This window comes from Equus caballus, chromosome 18 (assembly GCF_041296265.1).
Source record: "Equus caballus isolate H_3958 breed thoroughbred chromosome 18, TB-T2T, whole genome shotgun sequence".
Lineage (NCBI taxonomy): Eukaryota > Metazoa > Chordata > Mammalia > Perissodactyla > Equidae > Equus > Equus caballus.
The window spans coordinates 32,131,414-32,156,563 of NC_091701.1; the positions used below are offsets into that span (position 1 = coordinate 32,131,414).

General features: G+C 42.3%; 1 protein-coding gene across 2 annotated transcripts in view; it reads left to right on the forward strand.

The window, feature by feature from the left end:
* The window catches only part of KIF5C (kinesin family member 5C), a 146,780-nt gene that overhangs the window by 37,874 nt on the left and 83,756 nt on the right, over positions 1-25,150 (forward strand). For both annotated transcript variants that reach the window (XM_023622853.2, XM_023622854.2), the window contains exons 2-4: positions 8,379-8,469; positions 15,595-15,668; positions 22,737-22,841. In XM_023622853.2, coding sequence (XP_023478621.1) covers positions 8,379-8,469; positions 15,595-15,668; positions 22,737-22,841 — 270 coding nt within the window. The remainder of the gene's footprint in view (positions 1-8,378; positions 8,470-15,594; positions 15,669-22,736; positions 22,842-25,150) is intronic.

Here is a 25,150-nt window from a genome sequence, read left to right on the forward strand (position 1 = left end):
GTGTTGGAGGTGCCACTGTGAGTCTCAGCGTAACTGGGAGAGGTTTGCAGGGTGACAATTTGACTGGATTGCACAGGGCTGCGCCAGGCAGCTGCTGCCAGGGCGACGTGCCCCAGAAAGAAAGCTCAGCGTTGTCTTTGCTATCTTCCACTTGGCAAAATAAACCCTACATTCTGCCTTCAGGGAAACAGCTTTTCACCTCCTGTCCAGTGAGGAAGGTTTGATTTTTTTTTTCAGACTTGACTCGGAGAAAACTAGATCTATTTCAACTATGGTTGAAATAACCATAGCAGCAATTTTTATTCGTTTCTCTAAGTATATAGAACATGGAGCTTTCTCCAGTTTATAGTTTACTTCTCTCAGGCTTCATGTGGTCAAGACAGAAGCCTCTCTTATGGGGAAAAACCCCAGAATCCCAGTTCTGCTCATTATTATTAAAGCATGTTAGAGCCAGAAAGATCCAGTCTTTCACTTTACAGAGGGAAGGAGGTCCGGAAGATATAAGTAAATTGTTTAAGGTCACAAAGTATGTGAGGAGTGAGGTCCTGGACCAGAACCAGTCCTCCTAACTCTCTGCTCATCCCTGCATCTTGGCAGATTAGGATACAGAGCAGTTAAAGAGCAAAGAACTGGGGGGAAGTGGTTGTATTTTGATATGAAATGAAAATCACCTACAAATGAGAACCTTAGTTTTGCAACATAGATTCCATTAATTTCTTTAACACAGGTAACACTTCTGTCTTCATTTTGCCCATTAGGCAATAATTCTGAATTTCTTGATTATCACTTGGGTGATTTGCCTTCCCAGTGTTTTTTCATAGCTGTCTGAGATCTTGACAGTGCTTGTGTGTCCACACAGCAGGATTTTTGGCAGAAAGGAAAGAATTCCAGCCTGGTTTCCTGCAGGAAGAAAGCTTATAAGACTCATTCTGTGTGTTGCCTTTGTTCGTTCTCGAGACGTGAAGTGGTTGGCATTGCCTTGGCAACTCCGGTAGAAGCCAATGGCTGCTTCATGGATATGAGTTTCATTGCAGCCTCTCCTGGGAGCAGCCTTGGCGTTGGCCAGAACTGGCACCGGCTGCCTTCCTCCGGGCACAGAGCCATTGTGTGTGTGGAGATGGCCACGTCTTAAGCGTCTTCTATAACACTAGGCACTGCAGTAGATCCTTTATTCACATGAGCCTATGTAATCCTCACAAGGAGCCTGAATTGTGGATATTATTGGCTCTGTTTTACAGATGAGGAAACTGAGCCTCAGCGAGATGGGAGTTATATCTAAGTTTATTTGAATTCATTTCCACCATATATTGGTAGGCTGCCTTCTTTGGGCAACATGCAGCCTGTTGGCTACTAGAGTGAGGAGCACAGAAACCCTATCATAAATCCCTTTGTAAGTTCCCTTCTCTGGTCAGCCGTTCTCTTTCTTAAAGCATATGGATGTGTATGATTTATAGTTTCCATAAGATGATTTTCTCACTCTGGGCTACTTTATAAATGTTAAGAAAACAGAACAACAGTGTGTTGCACCACTGGAGACATCTCTGTATCCATAACATTTATTGAAATAAATTTTATGTTAAGTGTCAACTGAAAAAACTTCTCCTGAGATAGAAATCTACATCATGAAGAAATACCACCACATAATCACTAGGATGGCTATAATAAAGAAGATAGACAGTAACAAGTGTTGGCAAGGGTGTGGAGAAATTGGAACCCTCATATACTGCTGGTAGGAACGTAAAATGGTACAGCTACTTTGGAAAACAATTTGTCAGTTCCTCAACTGACATATGAGTCTTGAACATAGAGTTACTATATGACTCAGAAATTCCCCTCCTGGATATATACCCAAGAGAAATGAAAATACATGTCCACATAAAAACTTGAACATGAATGTTCATAGCAGCATTCATAATAGCCAGAAAGTAGAAACAACCCAAATGTCCATAAGCTGATGAATGGATAAATAAAATGTGGTAAGTCCATACAGTGGAATATTATTCAGTCACAAAAGTGAGTGAAGTACTGATTCATGTTACAACATGGCTGAACCTTGAAACATTATAAGTAAAAGAAGCCATTAGTCACAAAAAGCTATATATTGTATGATTCAATTTATGTGAAGTGTCTAGATTAGGCAAAGCTATAAAGACAGCAAGTAGATTAGGGGTTGTCTAGGGCTGGGGGGTTGGAGTGACTGCTAATGGGTACAGATTCTTTTTGGGGTGATGAAAATGTTCTGGCATTTGACAGTGGTTGCCCAACCTTGTGAATACTCAGACAACCACTGAGTCCTATCCTTTTATTAAGGGGTGGATTTTATGGTATGTGACTTATATTTCAATAAACAATACAACACAAAACAAAACTTATTTTGGCAGGATATTTGTGTTGATAAACAATGAGTGTCAACATTAACTCAAGGACTTCTTGCTCTTTACGTAATGTTTTGGAAACATTCTTTCAGGTTGTTACTAAAGCCCTTAACAGTCTATCAGTTTATCTTTTCTTCTTGTGCAAACCAATATAATCCTTTACTGATGTCTTAACCTTGGACACCTTTGGAGTACTTCAAGTCAAGACAAGTCCATACAACTTTTAGGAAGGAAGCATATCTGTCTTTCTCTTTCTCTCTCAGAGAGGAGAAAAGAGATTTGGACATTGAACGCTTAGCTCTCAAAGTGAGACAAAGCTGTGAGGTAGATGTAGGCAGGGTTCTCTGACTTGGTCTGTCTTGTTCTGGAGGACTGCATCAGGTTGAATTCTTCTTGGAGGCAAATTTTAAATCAATATAAGGACACAACTTTCTAACAGTTAGAGCTAGTTGAGTTCACTGTCACTTGTTACAGCCCATGAAGATGGGATTGTGCATTGAGAGGAGGTTGGACTGGCTGACTGAAGTTCGTATGTCAGTGAACTTCGGTTTCGAAAGGTCGTGATTCTCATACTCCTGCTGTACTCCTTCAGCTGTCGTAGCAATGACTCTTTCTTCGTTGAACTCATCAGTTGTATGTTTGTAAATAATTTAGAATTGATTGGGAGGAAAGTAGGAAAAGAAAGCACCAGAGGCTCGTGCTGGTTGTTTCCTTGATGTTTGTAGAGAGTAATTGATTCTAAAGCCAGAACTTGTAGAACACTAGATAGGGAGCCAGGAGGTCTGGATCCTAGGCACAGATCTGCTATCCACCTAATTAGCTGGGTGACTTTCTGCAAGTCGTCTACACTCTGATGATCTCAAGTTTGTTTATTTGTAAAACACAATGTTAGTTTGGAATGACCTTGAAGGATCTTTTGGCTCTGAAATATTCTTGAATTTTTCTTAATAATTTTGACTTTTCATAGCAAGTCTTACATCTCTCTTTTCCTAGCCTTTGGTCAGCCTTTGCCTGTTTTTAATTCCTTCTGTTGTGAGGAAGGCTTGCCATGTGCATGCCCACCATTTTTCTTGTCACTCTTGCCCTTCATCCCTGATCTTAAGTCCTTAATTCCTCACTGGTTTCATGTCAGTCCCACCATGATGGTCAGTCACTTCTTGACTGCTGTAGGCTATAGTAGGGCTCTCTGTCTTTTGTTACCTCGTTAATCACTTTGCTTCAGTCTTTTGTATTAGTCTCAGAATCTGCTGTTTTGTGTGTCTCCTGCTTTTCTAATAAATCGTAAGCCACTTGGGAAAACAGCATGGTGTAAAGGAAGTACACTTGAAATCAGCATCTTAAAGTTCTTTCCCCAAAGTAATAGAGTTGATAATGTGGCTGGGCCCTAGTTTTCTAGTTTGTGAGATGGGGATAGTAAAACCTATCTCAGAGTTACTGTGAGAATTAAATGAGATAAACTATAAAAGGGTTGATCATAGCGGTTGGTGATGGTGTTGGTGGACAGTAGAGAGAAGGTGGTCAGCATGGGCTGAAAGAACTCGTCATCTCCTGTACTGTCAGGAATGAAGTCACATAAACACCTGAGACAGGGAGTTAATGATTCTTCTCCATCGTCAGTTCCTCTTCCTAATACTCCTCAGCGTCTGAAGATCATTCCACAGAGTGAGAAATCTTGCTGTGGAACTTTAAGTCTTTTTTTTTTTTCTATTTCTTTCTTTCTTAGTAAAGATAGAAGAAAAATCATTCAGATCTTTGGCAACCTTTGGTCACAACTCTTAATTGGTCTTAGAGATTCTTACTAGATTACTTCTTGATTATCTCTTCTTGATTATCTCTTCTTGGGGATAATTAATTTCAGTTTCCTTAAATCTCTCCTGGTGCCCATCTTCTAAACCTTTAAGCGAGTCTTTTGCTTTTCTCTGTCTCCCAGAGTAATATTCCTTCCAGGCTGGGAAACAGTTGTTGGGTACCAGGTCAAATGTATTAATAGTCAGGCCATATGGTTCACAGACACTTTGCTCTCAACAACTTGATAGGAATTCTGGTGGTTTGATTTTTTTCTTTTTAATTTTAACTATAAAAATTTAAGAACCATCTGTTGTTATTTTTTGTATGTGATCCTGGTAAGTTATCTAGTTACACTGCTCCTATGCCACTAGCACTGTTCTATGTGGAGGCGTCCATGGCAGAGCTGGGTATACTTCATTTTCAGTTGTAATGTGTATGGGATATGTATGTCCCATCTAGGTTCCCTTCATAAATTGCAGCGGGTTTACCTACATGTAATTAGGTCTTGGGATTTATATGGCTTCTGGCTTAGCTGGTCAAATGCTTCAATTGTAGTGGTCCATTTGATTGGTTGAGAATAGGTCACATACTAATTTCTATGGAACAAACCAAATAGGGTAATGTAATAGAGAGTGATGCCAGGGTGAGGGTCGGGCTGCTTTAGTTAGGATCATGGAAGCCCTCAAGAAGAAAAATAGGAGTTGACTTCTGAAGGGTGATAAAGACAACCAAATGAAAATCTGCAGTAAGAAAATTCTAGGGGAAAGGAAGAGTTAAGAGCCAAGCCTCTGAGCCAAGGAATAGGCACAGTACAGGAGGAAGTCCAGTGGGCTTCACTGTAGTGAGAGGGAGAATGCAGGGAGCTGAGGGTGAAGAGGGTCTAGCCTGAGTATAATAGGAACCAGTGGAGGTTTTTAAGGGAGGAGATGATATCGTCTGATTTATAATTCTAGAATGCTCACTCTGGCTGCTAAGTGAAGATTGGATTGTTAGGAGCAAGAATGGACGAGGGAGACCAGTCAGGAGGCCATAGCTGTTGTCCAGATGAGAAATGATGGTGGCTTGGACTAAGGTTGTGTGGTATAGATGATGAGAAGTGATAGAATTTGGATGTATTTTGGGTATGGAATCTGTGGGACATACTGAATGCTTTTGGTCTGAGAAACTGGGTGATTTGTGATACAATTCTTACTCAGATAGAGAGGGCTTGATGATTCTTCTTTGGCCAGTTAAGGTTGAGATGGCTAATGGACACCAAAGTAGAAATGTCCAGCAGATGATTGAGTATATGAATCTGGAGCTTAGTGAGAGAGGAAGGCTGAAAAGTTCATTTAAATTACGTGAAGGTTAAGAGTATAGACAGAGAGGAGGTTGAGGTCTGGGTCCAGGAGACACATCGTTTAGAAGTCTGGAAGAGACACCAGCAAAGGACACTGATTGAGAGTAGCCAGAGAGGTCAGAGAACCATGAGCTCATTAGATGCCTGGAAAGGAAAGTGTTTCCAGAGGGAGTAAATGATGACCTCATCATTCAGTTTCAAGTGTTGGCACCCAGCACCCATATCAAAATGTAATTCCAAAGGTTTATTCCATAGCTGCAGACTTAGTGATGACTGGAGCACACTGGGCTCAGTGCCTGCCCGTAGAAACCCTCAGCCACAATGGAGTCAGAAACAAGGGGGGCTCTTGTCTCCTTGGGGGCCGTGGGAGATGGGCTTTTGCTGAAGTCTCCATCAGAATTTGTGAGATTTTCATACCATTACCAAAGCAACAAAGAGTAATTAGTTTTTCGTTGTTGTTTTTTAATAGCAGATGTATATACAGCTGGTATGGCCGTGCCACAAGTCAGTTCTCTGAAAATCATCAGTAACTAAATTCTAATTCTGTATTCTAATTCCAAGGCTTTAAGGTTTACCTAAAATAAAAGTCTATAGCCAACTCAGTGCATGAAAGGACACATAAAAATGCTTATGTTTTTAACTTCTTAATGTGCTAAACCTGACAAGATAGGTCTCATAATAAATCATTTCCTGAATTTTATCCTTTCTCGAAGGTGGCTTCTGTTTGGAAGTTAACTTCAGGTTATGGAAAATTGTTCAATTATTTGTTAGTCACTTCATAAATGACATCATTTAAATGAGAAGTTGAGATTTTTTACTTTCTACCTCTCTTAAAGTGAAAGTATAATGCATTCCAACAAACAGTCTAAATTGAAGAGCAAAATTGAGGAGTCTTTTTTTTGGTACCATATACTATAATTTGATAGGTCATTTTTCCTACTGTATTAAGTACATTTTCTCTAAAACCCAAAGCTGGATCATGCTGTAAACTAGATGGTTTATTTTGGTGATTCTCACCAAGTTTGGAGAAATAGTGGATTTATTTTAAATTAAGCAAAGCTGCATTTTCTTTCCAGAAGGTTCAATGGATACGTAGGCAAACTCTGTAAATGTTTATTCTAACCTGTTACCCTACTGACATTTAGTTGAATTTTACAAATAGATGAAGTTAATAAGAATGTAGAGGGCTGATAGTTGGCAATAGATTGTGATGAGGAATATTCTCTTGGTTATTCAACCAAATATGTGGTTCACTAATTGAACGACATTTTCTGGGAACAGAACATCAGAAAATGATCCCTTTCCATAATTGTAACAGAATGATTGGTTCTGCTGCTTTGTATAAAAACAAAATTTTATAGTACCTCAGAATTCTCCATTTTTTCTAACGTCATACTGCAAGTAGCTTATTTAGCTGGTTGGCTGAATCCACCTTCAAAGACTAAAGCTCACACATGAATGCCTGAAGCTGAGGCCCTTACCTATGCTGTACCCCTAGTCATAAACGAGTGAACGTTAAGCCAGTCTGACAGCTGTGTGCTTACTTTTGTGTGAAGGTTATAGGATGTAACAAGCTTTGTCCTTGGATCCCTCAGGAGCAGTTATCTTTTCAAGGTGTCAGGCTGTCCTTAGGTGGTTTCTGGTGGCCAGAGCCATGTATAGGAGGTGTGGGGTGGGAGTGAAGGAGGCTCTGGGTTCTCCTCTTTCTCCTGCCTCCCCTCTGCCACTCAGGGAAAATGAAGATGAAGGGCCGCCTGGGTGGATGGGGCTGTGGGAAGGGCAGCAGGAGGGCCTTTGTCTGGGCAGTATTGGTGAGGAAAAGGCGCCGTTGTGGGAAGAGGCTGTGTCTGTCTTACCGACTGCCTTCCCCAGTGCTCAGCCCTGTGCCTGACATGTAACTGCCCAATTACTCCTTGTAGAACATTCAGTGGTTGGGTGGTTGGGCTCAGGGCTCATATAGTCCTGAGGCAGAGTTTCTTCCCTTTCCCTCTGCTCTTTGCATTACATACGCCTCAGGGTCAAACCAAATCCCAAGACCCCACATGTGGGGCAATCACTTGTTTACTGTACAGAAGAGTCTCCTTTGTCTCTGAAGGCTTGACCCAGTTAAGGTACCACTTATGTGTGTAAAGAAATCGCTAGAATTTTTTGGGACACAAAGCAAATAATGTCTTGCTAATAAGAGCACTTTTTCAAATCTGATCATGTCATCTTCCCATTGAATAAAATCCAAGGACATTACCTTGGCTAGCAGTGCCCTTCATGAACTGCTGCCTGATTTCCTCCCACCTCCTCTTGTACCACCCTCCAGTTCCTTGAAATACCTCCTGTCTGCTCCACCGTCTGCCTGGAATGTTCTTCTGTGGCTCTTCACCATCAGAAAAGATCCACTTAACTGGTACTTCTTCAGGGAGGTCTTCTCTGCGCTGTCTATCATTCCCCTTTCCTGTTATTTTATACCTAAACATTTTGCATTTTCCTATGTGTTTGCTTTCTTACTTACTATCTGTCTGCCACACTAGACTGAACGCTTTGCAGGGACAGGACTGTGTTCTGATTTGGTCAGTATCTAGACTAGGCTCAGTGTAAGCTCTCAATAAGTAAATATTTGTTCAAATGGATGAATGAAGTAGAAAAAGTGTTTCAAGTAAAAAAAATCCTTTTATCTTTCTCCTCACAGATTCTCAGCATATGATACACATACACACATTGTATGTATGGTTCACGCTGTAAAAATTTCCTAGTCTTGATAAAGAACTGCCTTAAAGAATAGGATCGGTGCCAGTGGTCTACTAATATTAGTATTTTTTATTCTTAAACTTCTAATGTGTTTTCTCTGCCCTTTTCTTTCTTTTGTCTTTTTTTTTTTTTTTTAGCAAGGGAAGCCATATGTCTTCGACAGAGTGCTGCCTCCCAGCACGACCCAAGAGCAGGTTTACAATGCGTGTGCAAAGCAAATTGTCAAAGGTGAGTGCTATTTCTTTATTTCCTCCTGGGCTTTCAGAGTAATTGAAAACATTAAGTGCTATTTGCAGCCTAGGAATCAATGTGCCTTGGCTGTAAGCAGAGGCCTGCTAATTGGAAACACTGAATTATAGCCTGAGCTCTGGCCCTGATTTGCAAGTTATTTAACCTCTCTATACCTCCTTTCCAAGGAGATTTCTTTATTTCTTTTGCCACCTTTTTGGGAGTTATTCTGTCACGTAGAAGCTTAAAAGCAAGGTAGGCTGTGGTCACACTGTTTCTGTAATGATTTTAAAATACTGCTCTAGGTATAGGATCCCCTTTTTCCTTTGAAGGAGAAAAATAGATGTTCCTGATCCTCCGGTTGTACATTTTCGGTTTATTTGTTTTGTGCATCTCTCTCTTCAGAAGGAAGCTTTAAATGTGGAAAATTCTTGGGCATCAAGGAATTTTCTATAGCATGATAAAATCCTATTACCTTGTTGGTTATTGAGCTGTTCTTGCTGCTCAGCATTCCATAATTATACCCTCATCTAACCCACTTTCAGCCATCCCACCCAGATCCCAACATTTGTTCCTCCAGATATCTAGCCTGAAGCCTAAATTTGTGTCTTAAAAATCAGTCCTTTTCTCTGGGACTGGCCGTGGCCCTGAAGGATTTGTGTCAAAATAACAGCAGAGAGATGGAGCAGTTTACACATTGCTGTCCCTTGCCCTTTCAAATCAGGGCAGGTTGGAGCTTGCCTTGGGGGAGCTCGCCATCTGGACAGAGCTGAGGAGCGGCTCCTGCTATTTGCTTTTCATCCTCAGATCCTTGCCTTCAAATTTGAATGCTATGGCAATTGTGCTTTCAAATGTCTTGATGCTGGTACTTTTATAGGTAGCTCTGGATTTAAAGAGCAAAAAGTAAAAACAAAGCCCAAAAGACTCCTTGTCATGTTAGCGCTGCTTGTTTTTAGAAGCTGAGCTGACTAACCTAACTACTTGAAATTCATGAAAATCAGCCCTGGGTGCATCTGTTAGATTAATTCTGACCCTGGACACCTGCGTGGGAGACTCCCATTAGTATGCAATGTTCCTGCTGAGGTGTATGGTTATTCACATTATTGTTGCAGACATCAATTAATTTTGAAGGTCTTCACAGTAAGATGATTGTAGAAAACTGAAGAGAAAAAATAAGCCTGAATTTGAGCTCTTTTTGAATTAATAGTATGGGCCTGTATCTGGTGGTAATTTTTGTTTTCTCTCTTTTTCTACTATGCTTCTCTTTCTAGTTAAACACTGTTTCTCCCTCTTTCTGGAATATATAGTTCTAGTTTCCTCCTGGTCAGGTCTCCTTCCCCTCTATTATTAGACTCTTTCATATTTTTATTAAAGCAAGACTAATCACATATAAGCCAGAATTTCCTTCTTTCTCTCTCCCCCTTCATTATCAGAACCAAACAGTACTTACCACATGCTGTGCTAAGCATGAGGGCCATTTAAATACATCCCTACCCTCTCTAATTCTGTGTTGTAATTAGAGATGGGTACATTCCATTTAAAAAAATCCTATGATTAACAAACAATAATGATAATCTTTGAGTCTTTCTTTACTAGAGAAGTTTGGGCTCCTTTCAGTGTTTGGATTGTTCTGTAGTGTGATACATCAGAAATAAGCAGTCCTTAGGGAGTTCTTGTGAAGATGTGACCTAACTGTGGATAACTTGAGACCCAATATGCAATGAACCACAAAGAAGACCACTTAGGATAAAATTAGGCTCTGATGTGATATGATAAACAGACATTTTTGGGGGGACCATAAATATAACATAAATGTACCCATTTTATAGCAATAAAGAGTATCTTATTCTCCCTTGAAAGTAAATTATTAGGAGGATGATGAAGACTTGACTTAACTTTTTTTAATATGCACTGAAGCCAGCATGAGGGGACGTGGCTGGGTATTTCTGCATCAGCAAGGGAAAATGTAGATGTGTAAGAAAGAACTCCTTGGAATAGATTTCCGGGTACAGCTGAGGTATCTCTTGCCATGACAGGCCGTATTTAAATCAAGAATGGGAAGTCGTGCTGCGGGGGCCTTTTTTTCTAGAGGTCAAGAATTGAATCAGATGACTCTGAAAGTCTTCCACTTCCCGTGATTCATGGTAATGTGGTGGACTGGGGAGCTTTCCTTTCAAGTCTATCTAAACCCTTAATGTTTTTGAGATCAGAAAGACTCCTTTTAACTGCATGGCTTTATTCTCTCTCAGTTTTTTCATTTCTTTCAGTTTCATTGGGTTTTTAAAAAAAATATTTCAAACATTTGATTGTAGAGTCTTGATATCTCCCACACTCTCATCTTTGTCTGGTGTGTGTTTTCAAAATGTTGACTGAAAGAGTATGTAGAATCTCCTCCATTTCTTCTGGAAGAGATTATAAGGTTTGTAACTGCCAGCACGGTAAATAGGAAGGTTCCTGTGGATGCCTAGGAATTAAAAACCATGGTTACCAGGTGCTATTGTTGAAGTACAACTAACTGTGTCCCAGCCTACAGAAGTCACTCTGGGCATTTGCCTTCCAAACTAACTAGATGTAGACTATCCGGTGCTAGAGAAAGTGGTTTCTTATTTTCCAGATTTAATTTCTTTAAACTTCATGCATTTGGTTGTTTCTTTCATTTATTCGTTTTTGCAAGTATGTTAAGTGTTTACCATGTGGTAAGCACTGCTAGGGACTGGAGTCACTAAGATACGTAAGACTGTCTGCAAGAGGCTTCGAATATAGGGAAAAAGATAGACACATCCATAATTATCATACACGTGGGCATTATGTGCTTTAAGATAGGTGTGTACAGAATGCTAAGGGAAGACAGAAGACAGTCGCTTGGTACTGATTTTGGTGGATGGAGAGAGGGAGTGGAGAATTAAGGAAGGCTTCTTGAAAAGCTTAGGTCCTAAGGACTGTAAAATATATATAGCAGGGCTGTTCAAGCAGAAGGAATAGCAAAAGCATAAAGACACAGGTTGTAAGGCATGTTTGGGCAACTGAAAGTGGTACGGGATGCCTGCTGGATGAGTCTTGAAAATTTAGGCTGGATCAGAGTTTGATGGAAATTCATGGACTTTATTCTACAGGCAATGTGGCCCCATTGAAGAGTTTTAAGCTTAGGATGTCCTCAGATCTATTTTATCATTATACTATATATGACTCTTAAGAAGAAATATAGTTATTTGGCTACTGTTATCTGTCAGGCATCTACTATGCACTTTACATGTGTCACTGTATTTTAAATCTTAACAACTCTATGAGGTGTATAGATTATTATTCCTATTTTACTAAAGAGGAATTTGAGGTGAAGTAACTCGGCCAGGTCAGTTAGGGGCTAGTGAGGCTGGGACTTGAGCCTGAGTTTTCTGACTTACTTGAATTCTTCTACACCATCCTGCCCCCAATTTTCTGGTGGCCCCATAATGAGCATTTAATAACAATTATTTTATGGGTTGTTCCTTTTCTATCAGGCCGTATGGACTATTAACCAAGCATTGCAAAAAGACTGGGATAGGAGTGGGGGTGGGAGAAGAGGAGAGCGGGGAGAATAGAGATTGAGGTTCCAGGGCCTCAAGTGGCCCTGGCTGTTGCCAATAATGAGATGTGATTCCACTCTGAAGATGCGGCAGCCCTCCCTTGGGTAGAGCAGCTGCCCTTCAAGCTGGCTGGTTGGCCATAGGTTTCTGGTTGGCCACAGGTGTTCAGCAGGACCACCTCTATTTTCTCTGGGCATGGCCTACTGGAGTAGTTTGGTTGACTGGTGAGAGCCTTAGGATTGTCAGCCTCTGTAGCTGGAAACTCTAGTGCCACTGCCAGGCCAGCATTTCACTTGGAGAGTTGGTAGGAGGCCACAGCAAGCCTCCTCAGGAACATTGATGTGTAGGTATGATTACATCCTCTCCAAATTCTTACCTGGCGATGGAACTAACTCTTCTGCTCCAGCAAGACCTAGACTAGGAAAAGCTAGAACGGAAAGCTTGGCTTCTAAAGTCTGCAACAAGAGGCGGAAAGTATTTTCAAGTCTCCCACTCCTCTCCTCCTGGGAGTTGAGAAGGCTCCTCCCACCTGCGCTGGAATCTCTCTTTGGGGTTTACGTGGCGGCTGGATGGATGTGTGCTGTGTCCGTAGGGTGCTGCTGGCCGTGTGGTGTGAGCTGAGATCACATCACGCCAGACCCCGTCACAAAGAAAGGTTCTGTCTGGCTAAGCTGGTTCCTGGCTCTGTGGCTGGTGTACAGAAATAATCATTGTGTTACAGCAGAGACTCTGAAACAAATGCTTTCTCCAGGCCCAGGAACTGTCATTCAGTGTGATGAAAGTGCCTTTTTGTGAGCTGTTTCTGTTAGAGTCGGGGTGGGGGTGGTTGTCTGGCTCAGCGTGGTGCTGAGCACAGGCCTGTTCTCTCGTCTCTCCTTCCTTGGCGGGTTCTCAGGCCTCCTCCATCTCCTGTCATCTCAGCCGTCCAACCCCAAAATGCACTGTTTGTGCTGCACTTCCCCTCCCTGCCTCTCCTCTCCACTGATAATCAAATGTAACCTAAACAAATAAACAAACAAAACCCCCAAAACCCAGAGTTTGGAAGAAAATAGAGAATGCAGGGTTCAAAGAGCTTTTTCTTTTTTTTTTAAATTACCTTCTAATTGAGAATTGAGTTGATAACAGGGCGACATCAGCTCCTTTCAACCTTGAACACTAGAGATAGGTTCTCCAACAATGATTTAATTGTGGCATCATTTTATTTATTTATTTATCTATTATTTATTTATTTTTTTGAAGATTTTATTCTTTCCTTTCTCTCCCCAAAGGCCCCCGGTACATAGTTGTATTTTCTTAGTTGTGGGTCCTTCTAGTTGTGGCATGTGGGACGCCGCCTCAGCGTGGTTTGAAGAGCAGTGCCATGTCCGTGCCCAGGACGCGAGCCAATGAAACACTGGGCCGCCTGCAGCGGAGCGCGCGAACTTAACCACTTGGCCACCGGGCCAGCCCCAATTGTGGCATCATTTTAAATACTTGAAAGGCCAAGTAGAGCTTCTTCTAATGGAGTGTTATATGTTCTCTTTTTCTTAGGAAAAGTAAGGGTGGATTCAGAGGGGTGGACTCAAGGGAGTCAAGGGTCTGGGGCATCTAGGTGGGGGCTAATTCAGATGCCCCAGCCCCGTTGCTTCCTGGCAGGGGAAGAAGCTCGCATGGGTTTTTCTCCTGTCAGCAGGGCTCTGGCTCTGAGCTGAGTGTCTGTTAGGGTGTGGCAGGTTGCTCAGAGCCACCATCCTTGCGTGTGCACTTGGAGGGTGCCAGCGGCCCATTGCAGGGGGCAGAGGGGGCTGGACCATTGGCCTTGGCCTCCTTACCCCTGTTCTAATGCCTGGGCTGATGGGTCCCATTGTGCTTTCCATGCAGGGCCATAAGATCCAGAAGCCCTTTCAGTTTGCGGGGAGATGTTTAATTTCTAATACATAGAAGCTTTAATGCTGTGAGTGTGGCCGGCATTCCAATCATCTGGAGTTGTTTGTGCCGTGAATATAGAAATTTAAAAGTACAATTGAAGGGTGGGAACCTTTTTCTTGAGTCCCTCTAAAGCACGTCACATTCGTGGGCATGTAGAGGCTCTCTACTCTGGCCACCGTTTTCAGGCCCGAGGAATCTTTTCTCAGAGCAAGTTGGCATTTTCGTGAAAATTGAAGCTTGAACCTCCAGCCCTTACATCGTGGTCTTCAAATTTGCTTCCCCTGTTACCAGGGAAACCATTACCAGAAGTCTGATACGTGTGAACATTCTCTCAATATAGCTTGACGCAAATGCCTGAGGGCTGCTAGGATTAAAAAAAAAATCCTGCCACTTAATTTTTCTTCTTTTAGCTTCCTAGAGGAAAATCCTGATTTCTTTTCTGATCCCAGTTCACAGTCCAATAACCTCAGATCAGTAAAATGTATATTAAGTATTTTTTAGAAAACCTAACAAAAATAACTGAAACTAACCAGCATCGGAAAATTTAGAGACCAAAAAAATCAGACAAATAAACCTAATCAGGGCCTGAAATAGGTGGAGTTAACTGCCTGGCTTGGTTTTTTCGTACATAGCCCTGAAGAGGACACCTCAGTATGGGCCTCCTCTCCTTGCCCCCATGGTCCTTTCAGAAATGAAGACTCCCTCCCCTTATGCAGAAATGGTGGGTCAAAGATATTAATTATGCATCATTCTCCTTTCAGTGATGTTTATGTGGATGAAGGAGGATTGAGGGAAACGAGCACTAAATATATTTTAATCACCTCTGCTGCTTTGAAAGAATTCCCACAGCTAATCTTCTGTGCAGAGCAGCCTCCGTTCACGAGCCTCCCCTTGTTGCTGTGTGAAATGGAAGCCGGCCTGCAGTGTGTGGGGGTTTGCACAGTGTGCCCATTGTGTAATTAAAAGAAATTCCCGATGCTGATGGGCCTGGGCCGGCTTGCTAGCACAGTCACTGAAAAAACAGAGGCATTAACTTTAAGTCCAGGCTCTGGAGGTTTCCGGGCTGATTGGCTTGTCACTGTGTGGCTCAGTTTACAGAGTGGGGCCCTGTCCGCCCCTGGCTCTGGGCTGCCTCTGTTCTGAAGGGGCTCTGCTATAGCCTTTGTGAGAAACTTCCCCAAGGAGCTCACCTGGGCCAGGGTTTAAACCGACCCAAATCAGATCTTCAGGAAAGAAATTCTATTCTACACCTTACTCCAGAGACCCAGGGCATGATACTGTTTTCTCCCCCCGACAACTGATCTCAAGAGATCAACTTAGAGAAGAAAACTCAAGTGCTTTCTACTAAAAAGAAAGTGTACTCCTCAATGTCTGTCTTAATTTTGATGTTACTGGGAAAAAGTTTGTGTGCCTTGTTTCTTCATTAATATTCTGTGGGAATGTGAATCCATTTCTTTCTATTTGTGGAGCAGTGGAGGCCCTCATTTCTGCTTTTATCTCACAATTCTACTTAAAATGCAAATGGAGTCGAAATATCTCATTTGTGTGAAAAATGAGATGGGCCATTTGGAAAATGTAATTTTAAAATATGCAACCAACACTAGCATATGATCAAAGTAATGAGTTAATTTAATTTTATTTTTCTGGCTTGCAGATGTCCTTGAAGGTTATAATGGGACGATTTTTGCGTATGGACAGACTTCATCAGGAAAAACACACACCATGGAGGTAAGATTGCGGTGTGCTAGGATGTCAGTCTCTGTAATGGCTGAACAGAACTGGTGCTTCCAGCTAGACTCAAGGGACACGTGGCTTTTTTCCTAGGCAATAGAGATGGTTAAGGGGATGGTTATGTTTGGCCAATTTATTGTGTCTTTGAGGAGTTTTAAAATAGCAGTGAGTAATAAAATCTCAGGAGTTCAGTATTTTAAAAAACCCTTTGTTGATGGCTCTGTCAAAATAGTAATAATATGGGACTGGCCCGGTGGTGCAGCAGTTAGGCGCACATGTTCCACTTCAGCACCCGGGGTTCACTGGTTCGGATCCTGGGTGTGGACATGGCACCGCTTGGCAAGCCATGCTGTGGTAGGCGTCCCACATATAAAGTAGAGGAAGATGGGCACAGATGTTAGCTCAGGGCCAGTCTTCCTCAGCAAAAAGAGGAGGATTGGCAGCAGATGCTAGCTCAGGGCTAATCTTCCTCAAAAAAAAAAAATAGTAATAATAAATTTTATTAAAAAATAATCATTAATAAGCTAAACACTAGGATCATCTATTATCTTAATCATTGTTGTGCATACAAATAAATCTGTTTTGCGTTAAAAAAAAAAACAAGAAAAGGAGACGGTGTGAATGTTTTTGTGGACTGCAGCCCCAGTCTAACTGAGAAAGTCTGTTGAGAAAATCATTTACCCTAAGGAGGGCCTCAGGGGAGCGAGTCTCTTCAGAATAAATAAATAACTATAGGTCAGAGATTGAAAGAAGTTGGCTTGTGGACCAAATTCAGCCCACAGGCATCTTTCTATTTGGCCTGCACAGTGGTTTTGTAAAAAATTGCAGGCAGTGTTTAAAAAGGGAATGATTTCACACAATTCTAAGTTTCCAACTTTGGTTGAAAATTCTGAAGATCTAGAAACACTGGGTGAAAATTCGCCATGATATAAAGTGTGCGCTTTCTAGAGCAGGGATCTTCATTGTCTTGTTCACATTTCTGGTGTGTGGAAGAGCAGCTGTCGTCTAGGAGGGGCTCAATAAAATATTTGTTAAAATGATACTGGTGTGGTGGCCCTGGCTGCCCCACGTGTAGGGGGTTGGCTCTCCAGTCTACCTTGGTCCACTCTGTGCTCACCGGGAGCCAATATGAATTTATATTCTGCATCCTTCCTCATTCACTTACATACCTGGCCCCTGCGGGCACTTCAGGGTGTGACCCCGGCTCAAAGTCTTGGCTGTGGAGCTCTGTGGCTCCAGGCTGTCTTCCAGACAAGCCACGTCTGCAGACAAAATTGGCCCCTTGACCTCTTCTTTTCCTGCTTTTTACCATGGACTCCTGTAAGGCCTTTGGGGCCGGATAATTCTTCTAAAGGCTGGGCCCGCCTGACAGGTAAGAAGAGGTGGAGGAGTGGTTATTACAAGAAACTGCACAGAGGAAGTTTGGGGAATTCAGCTTACAAGCAGCAGTAAGATGAACCCTTAATCCTTCAAGCTTAGGTTTTTCATTTACGGTATCCTCCTGGGAATGTCACGGAGACGGCTGCTGCAGGATCGGTTTAGCTTATGAATCATTCCTATTGAAGAGGAGATTTCAAAGGCACAAGGCTAAAATCCTCAGGGCTCTGATGTTCTGCTCGCCTGATTTCAGGTGTGGGGTATGACTCAGGTGGGGGCCTCTCATTTCTCTTGTGTTGACTCGCCCTCACCCATTTTGCTGGAGACAAAGTGGTTCAGAGACTGCACAGATTAAAGAAAGCGCGAGGGTTATTTGCCACCTCTTCCAGACCGAGTGGTACTGTTCCCTGATACCTGAGCCTCATCAGACTGTCTTCTCCGCATTTCACGTCCTGCGGCACAACACCTTGGAAATGCAGGCATGGGTGTCACCACGCTCCTGTTCCAGCTCCTAGCCTGCCTCTCCCACTGGGTCCCAGACCCTTAAATTTCTAGGAGCTAGAAAAACAATGGTTATACATTTCCTAATCCCCTCCACTCCAGTAGCTGTGGACAAAAACTTCTTCCCAGGTCATAAGGCATAGGAGAGAGACAGAGAGACAGACAGACGGCTTCTCATGAGGGAATCGTTCTCTACTTTTTTAGAAAATTACCAACAATATACAATACAAAAAAAAAACGCAGTATTTAAAATCCTCCAAAATCTTAGGAAATGCTTCCAAGCGTGACCTTTTTAGCTTTGGGATTAATTCATCTTTGGGAAATATAAGGTATTTGCTAAATGTCAGAAATTTAAAATGTAAATTGGTAAAGGAGAGACCTGTTTCCAGAGTACAATCTCCGTTAGTGTTTGTGTTGGGGTGGGGGGGTAGGTAGGTGTAAGATGATGGCAAAGAGGTACACCAGCTCTTTAAAACCAAAATTGGAGACATTTCATTAAATGAGAGCATCTGCAGTCCTCCTCGTCTCACAGGTGAACCCTGCAATGCCCATCGCAGCGCGGTGGTCCCAGAGGGCACTCCTGGGGACCTGAAGGGAACTGGATTCTGTGCAGGTCACTCCACGCTTGCCTAAATTCTGTCGTATCTTCATCCTTGTCAGTTTTTAAAGGTTGATTCCCGTGAGTTGCTTTTCTGTATTGTGTTTTGAAGATCATGTACGTATGCCTGCAGCAGGAGGGAGTCAGGGGGGATGTGAGTCCTTTCCTAGCCCCCCACCCCCCTTAATCTGGTTCTTTCTGTAGGGTATTTATAGATTGCAGAAAAGGTAGGGGATATTTTAGAAGAAAACAGAGGAAAGGAGGATCCCCAAGCTAAAGTTGTAGAGACTGTTGGAGACCAAGAAATCCAGGATCATGGATGCAATTAAATTAGCAAATGCTGCAGGGCTTGCGCCATCTGAAAGGAGGCTCTTACATGTCTGGAATTACGCATTGTGATCTTTCAAAGGCTTTTGTAAGGGGGTGTTAGCTCCCTGAATGGACAGAGCTGTCACATTTTAAAGCTGTTTTTCATTTTAATCTCCCCATTTTTGGTCTGACATCCAGTGGTGATTCCATTACCTTCTGTTGAGGGGAACAAACAGATAAGCCCACATAAAATTGGAAAGATTAGCTTCTCAAGATGGAGCATTTAAGGTGGATTTTTCAATAAAAATATGAAACACTTGACAGTGTGTATGCTAGGCTTGCAGGACGCCGTCGTGCACTAGGCCGCAGGCTTGTGTGGCCGGTACTCAAAGGGCTGGGCTGGAGGAGGGCTGCTGGGGGTTCTGGCTGTGTGGGGAGGAGAGGGCTGGCCCTTTGCTCAGTGTGTGCTACAGGGAAGGGCTTCTCTCGGCCCCGTGTCTTGCTTCGTGGCCCTCCTCAGCACACTGATTTAGATGGATGGAGACACCTTGTTTTTTTCCCTCTGCCCAAAGGGACACCTGGAGGCCATCGGATGGTGCAGGCTGTCCCACTGCACCGCTGAGCCTGCCAAGTGATTTTTAATGAGCCTGTCTGAGTGCACTGGGGCTTGTGTGAGCTGATGGGCTGCCTGCTTTCCTATCTTAAGTGTTTCAGGAAACTGTCCTGCTTGGGAGGTTGAGAAGGCCACTAGGGCTGGAACAAAGAGAGACTTATTCCTTGGCCAGTGGCCTGGGTCTGGTTTCTTCTCTCATACATACTGAGAAGGCCACATTCAGAGTGGGAAAAATTTTTGAAGAGGTTATACAGGATGGAAGTATAAAACTGTTTCTTCTTTTTGCTTTCTGGGAGAAACAAGATGATGAAGCAGTACATTCCTTTGCTACTCAAAGTCCGTCCCTGATCCTCCAGCCAACGAAATGTCGCTGTGCCCTAGATGGGCATTATTCTTCCCCAGTTCCTGTACCTTTGTGATGTTACTCCCATCTCATCTCTGCCTACGTCCTCTTTGCCCATTATTAGTCTCACTCATCCCTGAAGATTTGTTGTCTCTCAAGGAAGCCATCCTGTATCAGCCCATCTGGAAGCGACTTTTCTGCTCTCTGAGTATTTGTAGCTCTCTGCTTCTTTGTTACCTTTTATTGCCTGGGGTCACTATTTATTGTGTGTGTGTACATGTGTATTTCATTTGCAAGCCAATCAACATAGAAGCAGTAAAGACCTTTATGGAACACCTCTCTGTCTCATATACACACACCACATAGGGCCTCATCATACCCCCAACACCACACACATCAACACCCCCCCGCCGCCACATACACACATCACTCATACCCACACGCTATAATATACACCACATACATGCATGTACCACACATACACACTATATTCACATACCCCCACACACTGCATACACACACAACACACATCCATACCACACACACACACCACATACATGACCACCACACAAGTCAGCACCACACCTATCCACACCACACACAGACACACACATTCACACAGGCAGATTGTGTGCCCAGTTAACTGAGCATAAAGGCCCTCACCACTCTTTTTCTTTTTTGAGGAAGATTAGCACTGAGCTAACTACTGCCAATCCTCCTCTTTTTGCTGAGGCAGACTGGCCCTGAGCTAACATCCATGCCCATCTTCCTCTACTTTATACGTTTGCCAAATTATACGTTGGCCAAGTGGTGCCGTGTCCTCACCTGGGATCCAAACCGGCGAACCCTGGGCTGCTGAGAAGCGAAACGTGCACACTTAACTGCTGCGCCACCAGGCCGGCCCACCACTCTGGGGCTTATGAGCTAGAGCAAGCATCCCTGCCCCTGAACCTGTGGTAGATTTGGGTATCACTTCTGTCACGGTGGGATGGGGGGTATTATTACGCTTTCTCTAAATGAATATATGTTTCCTTTTCATGTGATTTTGGGGTGGGTGCTTCAGGGAAACAAAATAGGGAGTGTCCCGGACTCACCTCTGGTTCTGCCTTAGTTCTTACTCTGACGAAGGCAAACAAAGGATGTCAATACTTGTATAAGCCAGGAATCAATTGGAAGATAAATCCGTTGAAAGGGAAAGCATCTAGGGAAACAGATTTGAGTCAATTATAAATGATTTTTGGATTACCAGTCACTCTTCTTTGGCTGTGGACTACTGAGGAGAAGCTAAAGGACTATGATGAATTACTAAAGAGCTCTGGAAGAAGGGGGTGGGGGACCCTCTTCATCCGGACTCTGAGTCCAGTTGGCCCAGTGGTGTCATGACATTTGACAGGATGGAGATCTGTGTTTTCACTGTAGGTGTCATTTCTGCCAGCAGTTGCCACAGTCCAGAGCACCTGGAGTCCCATATTTGATTTGTTCCATGTTAATGATGGCCTGTGAGAAGTAAAATTACCAACATTTGAGACTCTCAGTCTCAGTCATTTGCTGTTTCATAAGATATATATTAAGGGTCTGGGATACAAATGTGTTTTCGGACTCTTGGGGTCAAATAAACTTAGTGAGAACCTGTATGAACTGAATAATATAAGGCTAACCTTTATTGTCACTAAGCACATATATACTGTTTAATTTAAATTCTATAATAATTCCTTGCAGTAGATACTGTTCTAAGTCTCATAAGCAGTGGGGGGAAATATAAATGCACTGGCCATACCTGCTTTTAGGGAGAGTACAGTCAAACTAAAAAACAATATAAATGCATCAAATGATTTAGGATTCTTCACAGACGAGGGCATTCCAGGGGGGTACCCAATTTCCCAGTTAAGAGAGCTTTGCCAGAGGCCAGATGTATCTGAACTCAGCTGTTTTCTTGCTTTTAATAGCGTGGAAGGTCAGGAATCAGGTGTGTGAAGGAGGATTCATAACGTAAAGTGCCTTGTGGCCTGTAGTTAGTGCCTGGGTTCACAACATGACTTCTTGCTTTTGGTAATTCAAATGCTGGCTTGAAAGTCAACCTGTCAGAAAGGCACTCTGTGGCGAACCCTTGAAGGAAAATGAGGATTTGATTGAGGAAAACAAAACAGATCTTCTGGGTGTTGGGCAGATTTAGAACAAGGATATGAGGTCAAAATTGTAAAGGTTGTTGGACATCCCTGGAAGATTAAAGAGCAAACTGGGTTTTTTTATGCTTTTCTTCCAGTTCCATTTGTTCCTGGAGTTTTATAACTTCCTAAAAGTCTGAAAAATTCCCTGGGAAGACAGTAGCCAATGATCACTTTAGATCTGCAAACTCTGTGCACTGATGGATTGTTTAACATATACCAGCATTTAACTGTTCATTTGAGTGTGGGTGTAAGGAAAGCTCTCTGGGGGTTGTGCATCTAGGTCCATGCTAAGGCTGTTGCCTTAAATATTTCTAGAACTATTCTTTAGGAATTGGTTTCAGATCCTATGGCATACCTTTTTAAAAGTCTACAGAGGTGGAAAATTCTGGATCTTAAAAATGAATTTAGCAATAGTCCAAATAATAGATGAATTCATCTATCTCTCCACCCCTTAGGTAAAATGAATAGAAGTGGAAAAAAGGAGAAAAAAGGAATAAGAGAATATCTTACAAGTGGATTTAAGTGTTAGAAACAGCCAAAAATTATTTGGAACAGTTCAGGCTGAGCGTTACAGATCTTAAAAAAGAAATTGATAAAACGGATTTTCTTTATTGGTTTGTAAAGTGATACTGAAGGTATTTTCAGAATATGGTTTTTAGAAATTTTTGAGCAATGATAACATTAATGTTACCATGTCTATCAGCTTTCAAGGTGATTTCATTAAAGCAGATTAACTTGGACTTGTAGGTTCTGGTCAGTTGGTAGAAATTCAAAAACAAAACCCACATTTAGTGTCGTAGTCACTCATATATTTTCAGGTCTTCTGCTCTCCTTCTCTCTGTCCTTCCTACGTACACACTCATCCACATACACACTGATTTGCTGCCCTGAGTGGCAGGAAGAGAGAATATTGTGGGGCTTCAGAGCCTGACAGAACAAGCTCTCCCATGCTGGGTAAATAGCCCAACACATTGATTATTTTGCCAACTTTTGGTCTGTTGGCATGCCAGATAGATCTCCAAGGGAGCAGACAGTGCATGCATGGGTGCTCCCTGCTCCACGGAGTTCTGTTTAAGAAAAACAGGTATGGTCCCTTCTCTCTCTGACATGTTTCCTGATGCTCTTTGACCACTTTGTTTGTTACTTCACTCCCCAGGGGAAGCTCCATGACCCTCAGCTCATGGGGATCATCCCGAGGATCGCACACGATATCTTTGACCATATCTATTCCATGGATGAAAACCTGGAGTTTCACATCAAGGTAAGTCCTATTGATTGAGTCCCAAGAGAAGAAACTCAGCCCAAAATCATGTTTCTGAGCTTTCCTGTTATGTACATGTAAAAGATGATTTTGTCTATTTTTGATGACATTCCTGTGGTAAGCAGAGCCATATTTATTATTTAATTACTGTGGCCAATACTTAGCTATCTTAGCTGTCAAGCAAATGCTTGAAATATTGAGATAAAGTAAAAGCCCTCTTTAGGATGGAATCATCTTGAGAGTTGCCTGAATTCTACCCATTACCCTTGGATTTCTGTGGATATGACTGGACTGTGTTCATAATTGGGTTAGGACAGCATTTCCCAAAGTGTGTTCCATGGAACACAGTCCTTTAATATTATTAATAGGTGGGCCACCAGGGAAATGGCTTCTGTGGCCAAATAAGCTGGGAAAACATTTTGTTGAATAATGTTAAATTTATCACAAGCTTAAAATTGCTATTGTGTAATGCAGTTCTGCAAAGCAGACATGTAGTATATTACATTTCCTGGCTTATTTGACTGTGGACATATTTTTCCCTCCTTGGAGTAGGACAGACTAGTGATTTGAGCAGCACACTCTAAGAATTGTTGGGGAAAGAATTCTCTTCCTCCTCCTTGTTTCCTTTTTAAACTAGAACCCATATTCTGGCTTAAATTTGAATTGAAAGAGAGCTTTCTGCTCTCCTAATTAAAGCTGTTAATTTATAACATTTGGTATTAGGGGTATGTTCACTGGAACTCCTTTGTTTGCAAGTGACTGAAAGCTACTTGTTTAAACAAATACAGGAAGTTGTTTTAAGATACAGAATCTGATAGCGGGCGTGAGGTGGGGGTGGGGGTTTGGAGAAGCAAGAAATCCATGCCCTGCTTTTCCTTTTTTTTAACTTGAAAAACATTTGAGATATAATTCACATACCATAAACTTCACCCTTTTAAAGTGTACAATCTGATGTTTTTTAGTATATTTCCAAAATTGTACAACCATGATCACTATCTAATTCCGGAACATTTTCCTCACCACTAAAAGAACTCCATTCTCATTATAGACCCTGCATTTCTGCTCTCTTGCTGTATTTCTTTCTCTTGTTCCAGACTATCTTTGTTATTTTTTAATGGGGAAGAGGGCAACATGGCAGCTCCTGCTCCACATTCCCTTATTTTCAGTTCCTAATTCCCAAGGGAAGGGGCTCATTGGCCCGACCTGCAGTAGGTGATCCCCCAGCTCTGATTAGCTGTGTCCAGGATGCATGTGGCTGGCTGGGTCCCCATCACAGTGGGCTTGACGGTGTGAGGAGGAAAAAGGGGCAGATCTAAGAAGACTTGCAGCTGAGCAGACCAGCCAAGAGGAGGCTGATCATCCTTGAAGGCCGGGACCTTAGTGCACTGGGACCATCATTTTAGAGATGAAGAAACTGAGGTTAAAGGCATAGAACTAGATGTCGAAGTTATGTCTCAGGTTATTGACAGAGTTGAGATTAGACTCTTGATCTGACCAACCCCCCCGCAGTACATTTTCCATTACATTAAACTTCCACTCTTACTTACTTCTGCTCTGTACCTTTCCTAAATTATATAAAAACAAGGCAATAATTGTTTGCTCAGTTATAAATTAGATCTGGCAAATCTTTGCCCTTACAACTCCCTTTGTTGGCTAAAGCCAGCTCCTCCACCTTGCAGGGTTCTTTCTATCAAGGATACAGAAGCTTATTGCTTTGATGGGATCAAGATTTAGGAGCTTAGTGCAACTTTAAGGCTGTTTGCATTTAAATACCTTAAACTACTGTAGTGTTCTTATGGGATAATCCTGGAGTAAAATGTTAAACCAATTACTGCCCTCAAAATAGGGTCTTGTATTAGAATCTTCTTAAAATAAAAACAGCCCCAGCATGAAGGGAGAGATGGGGAGGAAGAACACTGGAGTCTCTAGGGCTGAATTTTGCAGTCTAGGTTCCTGTTCTGCATTTGTAGTTATGCTCACTTATTTCATAAATAGTAATTGTAAGTGAGCTAGTTAGCTGTTGACTACTTCATATTTTGGATTGAATAGTGACGGGCTTAAAGATGAAAAAAAGGCCTGATTAAGGCAGTACTGAAAATCTGTTCCTTAAAGTGAGTCCCACAGAGGTTTTAAACACTATTTCTGAATACGCTATTTCTTAATTCCAAATAATGCGTATTTATTTTTCTTATACCTGGTCTTACAAAATATTTGAAGTGACAGAAATAACGAAACCAAACCCCCTCAAAAAGCAGTCAGTATCTGCCGTAGTAAAAAGAAATTAATAAATCAGAATTCTCTTTCTATTC